The sequence below is a fragment of the Schistocerca americana genome, chromosome 4, assembly GCF_021461395.2.
Source record: "Schistocerca americana isolate TAMUIC-IGC-003095 chromosome 4, iqSchAmer2.1, whole genome shotgun sequence".
Taxonomy (NCBI): domain Eukaryota; kingdom Metazoa; phylum Arthropoda; class Insecta; order Orthoptera; family Acrididae; genus Schistocerca; species Schistocerca americana.
This window is the reverse complement of record NC_060122.1, coordinates 341,641,149-341,653,732: the sequence shown is the minus strand read 5'-3', so window position 1 is coordinate 341,653,732 and position 12,584 is coordinate 341,641,149. Positions and strand designations below refer to the sequence as shown.

Genomic DNA, 12,584 nt, shown 5'->3' with positions numbered 1-12,584 from the left:
GTCTGACACACCGGTGTCAGTGTGTTCTTTTTTCCATTTCCAGGAGTGTACATAAACAAAACACTAAGTTAAACTTATATTCACCTGTAAACTGGGTTGACACTGGTGGATGGGTGACGCTTCAATTTCGCGTTCCACTACATACCCCACCCACAAACTCAGTTTGTCAGGTTTTAACCGAAAATAAAACTTCTTCTAAACAGGGTGTTACAAAAAGGTACGGCCAAACTTTCAGGAAACATTCCTCACACACAAAGAAAGAAAATATGTTATGAGTACATGTGTTCGGAAACGCTTACTTTCCATGTTAGAGCTCATTTTATTACTTCTCTTCAAATCACATTAATCATGGAATGGAAACACACAGCAACAGAACGTACCAGAGTGACTTCAAACACTTTGTTACAGGAAATGTTCAAAATGTCCTCCGTTAGCGAGGATACATGCATCCACCTTCCGTCGCATGGAATCCCTGATGCGCTGATGCAGCCATGGAGAATGGGGCATTGTATCACAGCCGTCCAGGAGAGCGTGGAGGCCATGGAATCGGTCCACCTCTACCAATCAATCAGTCATCGAATCTGTTGCTGAGAAGCGTACGAACGCTTCGACTGAAATGTGCAGGAGCTCCATCGTGCATGAACCACATGTTGTGTCGTACTTGTAAAGGCACATGTTCTGGCAGCACAGGTAGAGTATCCCGTATGAAATCATGATAACGTGCTCCATTGAGCGTAGGTGGGAGAGCATGGGGCCCAATCAAGACATCACCAACAATGCCTACCCAAACGTTCACAGAAAATCTGTGTTCATGACGTGATTGCACAATTGCGTGCGGATTCTCGTCAGCCCACACATTTTGATTGTGAAAATTTACAATTTGATCACGTTGGAATGAAGCCTCATCCGTAAAGAGAACATTTGCACTGAAATGAGGATTGACACATTGTTGGATGAACCATTCGCAGAAGTGTACCCGTGGAGGCCGATCAGCTGCTGGTAGTGCCTGCACACGCTGTACATGATACGGAAACAACTGGTTCTCCCGTAGCACTCTCCATACAGTGACGTGTCAACGTTACCTTGTACAGCAGCAACTTCTCTGACGCTGACATTAGGGTTATCGTCAACTGCACGGAGAATTGCCTCGTCCATTGCAGGTGTCCTCGTCGTTCCAGGTCTTCCCCAGTCGCGAGTCATAGGCTGGAATGTTCCGTGCTCCCTAAGACGCCGATCAATCGCTTCGAACGTCTTCCTGTCGGGACACCTTCGTTCTGGAAATCCGGCTCGATACAAACGTACCGCGCCACGGCTATTGCCCTGTGCTAATCCATACATCAAATGGGCGTCTGACAACTCCGCATTTGTAAACATGCCACTGACTGCAAAACCACGTTTGTGATGGACACTAACCTGTTGATGCTACGTGCTGATGTGCTTGATGCTAGTACTGTAGAGTAATGAGTCACATGTCAACACAAGCACCGAAGTCAACATTACCTTCCTTCAACTGGGCCAACTGGCGGTGAATCGAGGAAGTACAGTACATACTGACGAAACTAAAATGAGCTCTAACATGGAAATTAAGCGTTTCCGACACATGTCCGCATAACATCTTCTCTTTATTTGTGTGTGAGGAGTGTTTCCTGAAAGTTAGGCCGTACCTTTTTGTAACACCCTGTATACCATATTTAACTGTTAATATTATACATTTTTCTCGCATTTTCCGTAATATAAAGTCCTTGCTCTTAGATAGATTCAATCCTTTTTTTACGATATTGTTGTGACTATTTGTCATTTACTTTTAATTATGCTATTATGGTTATTCAGAACTGAATATATAGAGATTAGTCCTTTTCATGTAGTAGTTGCTAGTAAATAATAATTTAGTACGTTCTTTAACGTTGTCACATTAGGACAGAGCGTTCAAATTGTGATAGGTTAGTTTCAGTTTTATTCATTTACTAGAGTTATTCTTTCCAAAATATATATTACTAATAAGTTTCTCACAATAACTAATAGTACTATTTACTTTACGTCGTTCTTTTCCATAATGCTTTATTTATGCATGAGGTCAAGAAGAAATCAAGCAAAACTTTCTTTAGAATCTCGGAACGGCTTTCTTTACCTTCGGCGCTTTGTCGGGTAATGGCAATTTATTTAGGAGAAACAAGCGAGAGAGCGCCGTTTAGTGTGTTCTATTTTAACACTATTATAAATCTCTATTAAAGGCACTCTGCTATGTTCTCGTGAGCCATATAGCTCTGGACGCCCAAGGTCCTTAAATTATTAACCATACCCTTTGGTTCCTACTATCCGAGTAAATATAAAATATACAAAATTGCTTCTGACCTAACAACAAACATTTCGTCCATATAAATCCCTTTTTCGTTATTTTTCCCTTTTTGGAGTACCGGTAGATTATTGTAGAACACTTGTTTAAACTTCCTGTCATTTCTTTAAAATAACACGTAACTACCACGAAAAACTTCAGATGAATTAACTATGAACGCTCGTCCGTATGTAACATATACTAAATATTAACTTATTTAGGAGTGAAGCGTTTAATTTGATCGACACTATATAATCCTTTAATTACACCTGATGAAGGTTCCATAAGAATTAACGCTTTGGGATGCACAATCTTATGAACAACAGGTTAAGAAGAATTTTCTACATTCCTTATTGATCTTTGAACTTTTAGGATGAGATCGTACTAATACAAGATCTCCTACCTGAAATGAGGGTTCCGTAACATGTTGATTATAACTTTTAATTCTGCGTTGAGCAGTTTTAACAATCTGTTCGCGAATTTTGTCGCTTCGAATGCACTGTTGGATCTCATTTACTGGTGGCCAAGGTAGAGCAGCTAGTAAAGGCTCACCTATAATTCGTTTGCCTAAAATTTCTATAGGTGATAATCGTGTCGTCAGATGAGGCAATTCATTTAATATCTTTTCGAATTCAGGCATTAGTTTGGTCCACCGAGTATGTTTATATGCACAAGTTCTGCATAATCGTCCTAATTCTTTCATGACTCTTTCTACCAAGTTACTTTGAGGGTGATACTTCGAAATTAAGATATGTTTGATTCCATATTGTTTTATCATATCTTGAATCTTTTGACTAATAAAAGCACTACCGTTGTCAGACATAAGTCGTTTAGGAATGCCCCAGTTAACAAAGTAATTTCGAGTAAGACAGCGTATAACGCTTGCTGTATTCACTCGTTTCAAAGTCTGTAGTTTCACATGTTTGGACCAACATTCCATTACAACAAACACATAAGTAAATCCTCCTGAACTACGAGGCAGAGGGCCGAAAAAAATCTAATGATAGTAGATCCCATAGACCTCGAGGAATTACAGCATATAATTTATAACGCTTAGATTTGTTATTAACTTTAACCTTTTGACAGGTTTCACAAGTCCAAATTATACTTCTCACAATATGGGACATATTTTTGAAATAATAATACTTAATTAGATGTTTAATACATTTATGAATTCCAAAATGCCCGTAACCTTCATGAATATAAGTAATTAATTCGTACACAACAGTTTGCGGAATGCAGATTTTCCATCTCTGGTGTTCCCTCTGCGCTTTCCAATACAACAAGTCGTTGAAATATAACCACACACCCCGGGTGTTAATTGTTTCTTCCCCATTATTAAAGTTTTGTATAAGTTCCCTATATTGATCCTCATTTCTTTGATTGCATTTAATAGCAGTTACTATCCGTTCAACCTAACGTTCGTTCTCCTGAATTAAAAGTAAATAAACGTGGTAATTTGTTCCTGGTTCTTCCGCAATGTTAATATTCTCCATTCTTACTGGAAGTCTCGACAAAGAATCTGAAACTACATATTGAGATCCTTTTATATACCTAATTTCGTACTGAAATTCTTGCAAGCATAATGCCCAACGTAATAATCTACGGTGAAGTAACCGGCAATTGTTTAAAAAGGTTAAAGCCTGATGATCAGTATATACAATTTTTTTTCTTCCAATTAATAATCCTTTAAATCTTTGAAAACCCCATACCACTGTGAGAGCTTCCTTCTCGGTTACAAAATAATTTCTTTCATGTTTATTTAAAGTTCTACTATCGAATCCAATAGGCTGATATAATCCCTTTTCATTGGTCAGATCACCTTGGAATATTTCGCAAGACACACCATAATCAGAGGCATCTGTACACATACAAAAGTCCGGATTGAAATCTGGATGGTATAACATTATCTTATTAAAAACTTCCTCTTCCTCTTTTCCCCAGAGCCATACTGATTTCTCTTTCAATAAATCGAGTAATTCAGGATTAACAATATCCTGCCCTGGAAGAAATCTTCTCAGAAATCCTACCATTCCTATGAATGATTTCAGTTGTTTCCGATTTCTAGGACTCGGGCATCGAGAAATAGCTTCAATACGTGCTGGGTCTGGCCTAATACATTTACTGTCCACTATATGCCCCAAAAATCTCACTTCCTCCTTTCTGAAGTAAGACTTAGCTAATTTTAAAGTAATTCCTCTGTCAATTAATCGGTTAAACAATTCCCGTAATGTCGTTACGTGTTCTTCCCACGTTTTAGTGGCTACCAAAATATCATCTACATATAAAATAATCTTTTGTAATAATTGCTGACCCAAAGCAGAATCTAACGCCCTAATGAAAGTTGACAATGATATATTAAGTCCAAAAGGTAAAACTTGGAACTGATATGATCTGCCTTCAAACAGAAAAGCCGTATATTGCCGTGAATCCGGGTGTAATATGACTTGATGATAGCCAGCAGTTAAATCCATTGTACTCATATAACGAGAACCAGCAATCTTAAGAAGTACCTCCTCCATAGGAATAGGTCTGTCTCTTTCCATCTCTATGATTTTGTTTAATTCACGAGCATCCAGAACCAGTCGTACACCACCAGTAGCTTTCTTAACTACCCACAAAGGACTGTTAAAAGCACTATATGATCGTTCGATAATATTTTGTTCTAGCATCTTACTTATTTCTCTACTAGCCGGCTCTTTGAATTGTACTGGAATAGGTTTAAGGTTTCTTAAAGAATGGTTTTGATCTTTAATATTAAGTTTACAAACGTAATCTTTGATTCTTCCAGGTTCATCTGAGAAGACGGCTCTAAATTCTAACAATAAAGATTGCAACTCTTCCTTTTCTTGTTCAGACAGATAATTCGTGGAATAACATTTTTCTTTCACTTCGGTTTCGATACTATTACTAGGCTCACATACTTCATATTCAAGATCACTAGAATCTATTAATAGGTTCATGGTCTGTGTGTACTTAATCTGTAAGGATTCGTAGCAATTTTCAGGTGCTTGATTATTAGAAAACCTCACTTTAAAAGCACGTGCCTTCCTATGGATGGTTAAGGAAGAGTCTTTAAAATCTAATATAGCTTTATATTTTCACAACCAATCTATACCTAAAATTATGGCCACATTTGAGTTGGCTACAACAAGTACAGAGTGAGAAATTAATTGTTCAGAAATTTCAAAGTTAAACAAACTTCCTCAGTAATACTTTGACTTCTTTTACCAGTAACTCCTATAATTTTAACCCCAGTTACAGGTATGGTTGGGAAATTCCAATATTTCCTTTTAAGTTGAAATAATTCTTTAGATAAAATACTTACTTCGCTACCCGAATCGATTATAATATTTACTTCGGTATCTTTAATATAACCTTTAATAATGGGTTTATAAGTTATATTCTCCCTTATCTGATTGTCTTCATGAAGTAAATCTTGTTGCCAATCACCTTCCTTTTGGCAGCTTAATGATAAATTGCAATTGGGTCTTGTATAATTTTGACTAACAGTTCCCTTTACTCGACCCGTACTAAAGGACTTTACTAGTTTTCCGAACTTTCTATGATAACGTCACCTACAACTTGATCTTCATTAATTACTTGAGGATGATTTACCTCATTATCATTGTTGTGTAATTTCCGCATTTTAGAGTTATTACCCCGATTTTGTTGGCTCTCTTTGTCTTTAGATTGACGTTTTATATAACAAACCCGGCTAGGATTGTTGTTGTTAAATTTTCGTGGTTCTGAATTATTATTATTTCGAGAATTGTCATTTCTACCAAATCTAAATTCCTCGTCTTCCCGTTCTCTATTAAGTATATCTAACTGTTCTAAATATCCTAATAATTCGCAAGGTTGTGACCATTCCCTTTCTATCATTCTTTCCTTTACATAATACGGTAACCTACTAATTAGGACTCGTATTAGATGACTTTCAATAATTGGGTCTTCAATTAATTTAGCACGGTTTAAACGCCATTCGAAATAATTCCTATAACCTCCCCCCCGGTTAGAATAAGGAGGAGGATCTAACAACTCTAAAGTTAAGTGTTGTTGTTTTCCTCTTGACCAATAATTTTGTTTAAACTGCTTAACAAAATCATCCCAGCCCCCAAATTCAGTTCTATGCAGTACTGCCCATTCCGCAGCTTCTGCTTCTAAATGTCCTATTACAAATTGAATCCGTTTTTCATTACTCCATTTAGGAGATAATGAAGTTTCAAAAGCTTTTATAAAGATTATAGGGTGAAGTTCGCCTCCTGGTTTGAATACAGGAAATCGACTAGCTACATTTGAATTTGTCGTTATATCATTCCAATATTCTGCGAGAGACATAGTTTGATTTTGTTTAGATTGCAGAGACGGAGTTGCGTCGGATTTGATTGCCGTGATTTCTTTATTTGTATTGTTGTCGTTCAAGCTAGCAAACACGATGCGACTGTTGTCTCTGATTGCATTATTACTTCTACTACTTGAAATGTTTTCATTATTATCTAATTCCGATAACCGTTTAGTAATTTCCTGTATTCGCATTACTGTACTGGATACACGGTTAGCTAATATCGATTCTCCACTGTGTTCACGATGTGAACGCTCTGTACCTTCGTCAATATTATTATCTTTGGAAGTCTCAAGGTTACTGCATATTTAAGTAATTAAAAATTTCATGTTTTCTATTTCAGTATGATCTTTTTCTACTCGATGAGTAAATGTCTCTAATTCTACATTATCTATTGAAGAAATATCTACAGGTTTGGTAGAAACCTCTTTAATAGATTCTAATAATTCTCTACGAACAGATTCTATTTGCGTAGAAAATTCATGTCATAACTTATCGTTATTTTTCTCTATTTCATTTACAAGTAAGACATTGACATTATGTAGTCTCTTGGTTAAGTCAGTAATATCAATTCGCATGCGAGCTTTTTCCTCACGCGATTCCTGGATATGTTCTTCTAATCTTTTACAATTATCAGCAATCTTATTACTAAGTCCTGCTAGTTTTTCCTGCAGTTCAGCTTTAGAAGCCTCTATTTTATCACTTAATTCTCGACTGGTTTCATTAAGATGTTCCTGTAACCTGTCTGTAGATTTTGTTAGCTCACTTAATTCTCGACTGGTTTCATTAAGATGTTCCTGTAACCTGTCTGTATATTTTGTTAGCTCACTTAATTCTCGACTGGTTTCATTAAGATGTTCCTGTAACCTGTCTATAGATTTTGTTAGCTCACTTAATTCTCGACTGGTTTCATTAAGATGTTCCTGTAACGTGCCTGTAGATTTTGTTAGCTCCCCTTTAAGTTCCTCTTTTACTCTAGCCGTAGATTCTTCGTTAGATTGTTTCAATTCAGCTAAAAAATCCCCGTTAGATTGTTTTAATTTAGCGATCGCCCTAAAAAGAGATCTCATGCTCCTATCGGACACAGATTGCTCTTCGTCTGACATTTCACTTCCCCATATTATTGTAAGATATTAACTAGTTACACACGCAGACGTGTAATCAACAATCCTATTAAGGCACACTCCCTATGTACAACACTTCACTTCCAACTTAAAACAGACTCACAGGACACTAATATTGTAGTTTGTAGTACTCGGTAATCAGTGTGCTGCTATGGGCTGCAGAAGTAACAGCCGTCGATGCAGCCGCTGAGATGCTGCGACCCCGCTTCCGCAACCGGCAGACACAGGAGACGTCACTGGCTGCAACCACGCCCGGCCGCACCGTAGACAGGCGAAGCCCTCAGCAGCACCTCTAATACCAGCCGGAGGAACGCCCCCCAGCTGACGTACTGGGCCTGTTAGTTTAGGGAGAAAAAGGTTGTCGGGGTGTGCAGCGTTCAGCTGCTGCCCAACAAATGCGCCTTCTCGTGGAATAACTGCTTGACCGTACTGCTTGGCTGTGCTCCGTCAGATGCCCACACCCGCGAAGTCGCCGCTGGCTGGTGAAGGCTCCACGAAGACTCTCGTTGACTTCCGAAGGACTCTTGATGGTTTAATTGTTTCGTAGATGTGTGCTTTAGTTGCACATAAGTCCTGTCACGGTCGCCACGGTGTAGTGTAACGACGTAAGTTTGTATAAATGATTTTCATTTGACATATGACGATGTGCAGACTTCGTCACCTACGTCAGTTACAAAACACTTCAAAATTATTTAAATTCTTTTTGAAGTTGTCTGTGAATGGTTCTTGAACGAAACTGTAATTAAAACATAATCATTTGAGTCGTATGCGCAGAATTACGTCATTCAGTCCAATTGGTTTGCGCAAACTTTTTCAATTTAGATGTCGTTTGTTTCTTCTCAGAAATTATATTAATGCAAGTTACCTGCTTTAATAGATATTAAAACCACATTGAATAAACTTTCAAGACTCAAACCCGCGATGAACGTTGTCAAAAATTAATAATCTTGTCAAATAAATCAGTAATACTTCTTCCATAACATAATTCTTCATAAATAAATTCTCGGAACACGTATTTAAACTTTTGCAGTGTACACTAATTTATTATCTTCATATATACTATATATAGACGTGAACATGAGCCTTGACAAGATAGGACTGAACATTTATAACATGATTAAACTTCCTATGACGTCATTGTTGTAGAAACATTACAAATTCTTATTTTTTCAGTTTTTAGAAGCACGACACAACAATTCGGTTTCAGGATCTTCTGTTGCTCTTGGGCTGTCGACCCGCGACGTATAGTGGCCAGCAATTTTCTCTCTGGTCCCGGCAGTGAAGATGCTGTCTCCGTTCGTTGCGCCGCCCTCTCCGTACATGAAACATAAAAATAAATACAAAACTTTAGATAATTCACAACCATTACAAATATTACAAAATACATAAACAAAACACTAAGTTAAACTTATATTCACCTGAAAACTGGGCTGACACTGGTGGATGGGCGAGGCTTCATTTTCGCGTCCCACTACACAGGCCTGTTCTCATCAGATTCAGTAGCAAACCAATATTCCGGTATACTTATCAATGTCACAAGCAGAATGAGAGAGTGTACTAGAAGTATATGAGGACTCTCGAAAGATGATTCAATATGTAAAGGGATATCATAATCTAGTGGTTATGTGGGTTGGAATGTGGTTGTAGAGGAAGTAGTAGAAGAAAGGGATACGGTAGAATATGGGTTTGGTAGTAGAAATGAGAGCGGAGTAAGACTAATTGAGTTCTATAACAGATTTGAACCAGTTAAAGTGCAAACACGGTTCAAGAGTCACAGGAGGAAAAGGTATATTTGGAAAATACCCGGAGGCAAGGGGAAGTTCCAGCTGGCTTAAATAATGCTCACGCAGAGATTTCACATTCAGATACTAAATTGTAGGACATACCGAGGAACAAATACCGACTTACACCACTATTTTGGATTGACGAAGAATGAATTCAGTTTCAAGAGAATTGTCTGGAAGAACCAGTTTGAAGTTTATGTGTGTGGTGCGATAAGAAATAACGCAGTAAGCAATTAAGTTCAGGAAGAGTGGATATCTCTAAAAAGAGCAGTTACACATGTGGTACAGACAAACATAAGTGTAAGGAAGGTAACTATCGAGAAATCTTGCGTAATAGGAGATATTCTTTAATTGACCGACGTAACAAGGAAGTACAAAAATATTCAGGGGAAATACAGGGATATAGAAATATAAATCAATTAGGGATGAAATAAGTAGGATGTTCGTGGAATACGAGGCGAAACGCCTGTAAGAAATCGAAATAGAAATGATCTTGGAAAGGACTGATTTAGCATATCGAAAGGTCAAAACAACCTTCGGTGTAACAAAAAGCATCCATGGTACTAAAAGGAACTGCAAAGATGAAAAGTGTGGAAGGAAGCAGAGACCTGAATACGTGCAACAAATACTTAAAGACGTAGGGTGCAAGAGCTACTCTCAGATGAACATGTCAAACGAGGGAAATTCGTGACGGGCCACATCAAACCGTTCAGAAGACTGATAAAAGAAAAGAACTGTTAACTTTCTAGTTTCGCAGCAACAAAATATCAACTCAAAATACTTTGTGATTCCTGTTTTGTTCGTAAGGTCACGTATCTACGTGAAAGGTGCGAATTTATGTCTCATAAAAATTTACATCAAACATCTAATTGAGATATACCTGATTATGTTTCATTATTTTAGAAATTTGTACAGACTTACTCAGTTTCACTCACTCTGAAGAAATTAAAAAGGGTTACTTTGTACCAGGAATTTGTATTTTAATGTTGAAGATGTGATCTAACCTCATTACTAAAGTTATAATTTTGTATCTGAAAGATTTCCTTTTGGTACTGTTGTGATCTAGTGCAAATCTTAAATTAAGATGTTTGTGGTGAATGTTGAAATAACTGGGACATTGTGCAAGCACATTAAGAGTCGCCCTAGTCATCGAGAGAAGTCTGCCAGGGAAGTTTAGCTCTACACTTACGAAACTAATTTATTGAAACCTTTCGTTATTTTACAATAAACTTTAAGATTACATATACGAAGTAAAATGATGTCATACGTGTCACGACAAAAGTTCATAATTATCACTTCAGAACCGCAAATCGAACGTCTGCTATCTCCGTAGCGGTAAAGAAAAAAGAGAATAAGGGAAAAAACATTGGTAGGATCGCTCACGTTTCGCAGGAAACTCTGTGATATGAAGAAAAAAATGTAGAATAGTCTAATTAAATGGAAATATACAGAACTGCAGAAGAAATGAAAATCGACGAGAAGTATAGGAGAAGCAGGAAGATAATTTAGAGGCATGTGGAAAGCACACCCCTTTTGGAGAAGAAGCGGAGGCTCATTAGGCTAGGCAGACTACGAAATGGTGAAGTGGTCCATTGAAGAGAATGGTTCTTGCATTAATAGGAGGTGATTCACGTTAACAACGAGAAACATAATCCTGGTAGCCCTAGAGGGATTTAGCTCTCCCTCATTACAGATATGCATGTGGTGTGTTAACCAACGTACCACTTAGATCACTGGAGTTCTTCGAACGAAAACTGATCTGTTTAGCACTATTGAGGCAAAAGTTGGTCGTAGCATTTTCTTCTAAAGCACTGCAGGGCACTAAGTCTTACGACATTCCATACCTCAACATAATAGCAACAATCAGAACCCTGTTTATTTTGATTTCTGTGCTACGATTAAGATGAGGTGATGAGGTATACGGGTGGGGAACAAAATAGCGAAGTGCAAGCGAGCTGATAAACTGCTAAACAAGATACAGGCCACGGCCGTCGACGCTTATCTGCTGTTGCTAGGCATACGCTTGATTGTTTTCTTGGATCAGCCGCTGGCGCGGAGTCTTCAAAAGACTACATTAGGTTCATTTACAACGTTCCAGGACAATTCAAGTGTTGTACAATATGTGAACAACTTTAAGAATATTTCTTTCTTTTTTCAGGGAGATGGTGGTGGTCCGCTGCTGGTGAACGGTCAGCAGGTGGGTATCACCTCCTGGGGTGGTTACGACTGTGCAACTGCAGACTCGCCAGGTGTCTTTACTGAAGTTTCCTACTACGTCGACTGGATCAATCAGAACGCAGTCTGATGTGGACAGCTTCCTGATTTTTTCGTGCTCTGAACTATAGTAACCACAATACTAAGCCTTAAGAAATAATACCTACTTTGTTCGCCACATTGTACGTTTATTTCAGTCTGTGCCTGGAACGAATCAAACCACCTGACAAAAATCAATGTACACTGCTCCGTGTCGACGACAATAAGCACTGACAAGAGTCTCAGAGTGACCTACTCCTTAAGATTTTCTTTAGAAGAGATTTTCAAGGCGTAACCAAAAGGACGGCCTCAAACCCTGGTGTTGTCTGACCACAATTTCCTATGTATGTAGTTACTGTAATGCTTATTGTTTCTTTCGGTTTTACTTGAACACGTACGTGTCAGCACTGATGAACAACTCATAAAAAGAGTGGCTTACAAACAGTGTGGTTAAGTTAAGATTTTCATTCAAGTATCCTGAGCAGGCAAAAGGGGAACAGAATTTTTAAACTGCAATTAAATACTTCATTAAATGAAATCGATAACTGGTAAATGGAGATTCAATGTGCTACTTGTTTCGAGTTCAGAGCGATGTTGTTTTTCCAGCGAAGATCATCGACATGCCTCTAAAAATCCTTGTGAGCTGCGGTTGTATATGAGAAACTTGTCTAGCACACACGCACCAACGCGAGAAGTCTCAACGACAGTTTCGTTCGCCTGACAAAGAGAAAGACATGAAATATTTG

At 38.0% G+C, this 12,584-nt stretch overlaps 1 protein-coding gene across 1 annotated transcript in view; it reads left to right on the top strand.

Moving 5' to 3' along the window:
* The window catches only part of LOC124613219 (trypsin-like), an 81,762-nt gene extending 69,616 nt beyond the window's left edge, over positions 1 to 12,146 (top strand). The window contains exon 7 of the mRNA XM_047141892.1: positions 11,744 to 12,146. Within this exon, the coding sequence (XP_046997848.1) occupies positions 11,744 to 11,890 (147 nt within the window). The 3' untranslated portion in view covers positions 11,891 to 12,146. The remainder of the gene's footprint in view (positions 1 to 11,743) is intronic.
* Positions 12,147 to 12,584: the final 438 nt, after the last annotated feature.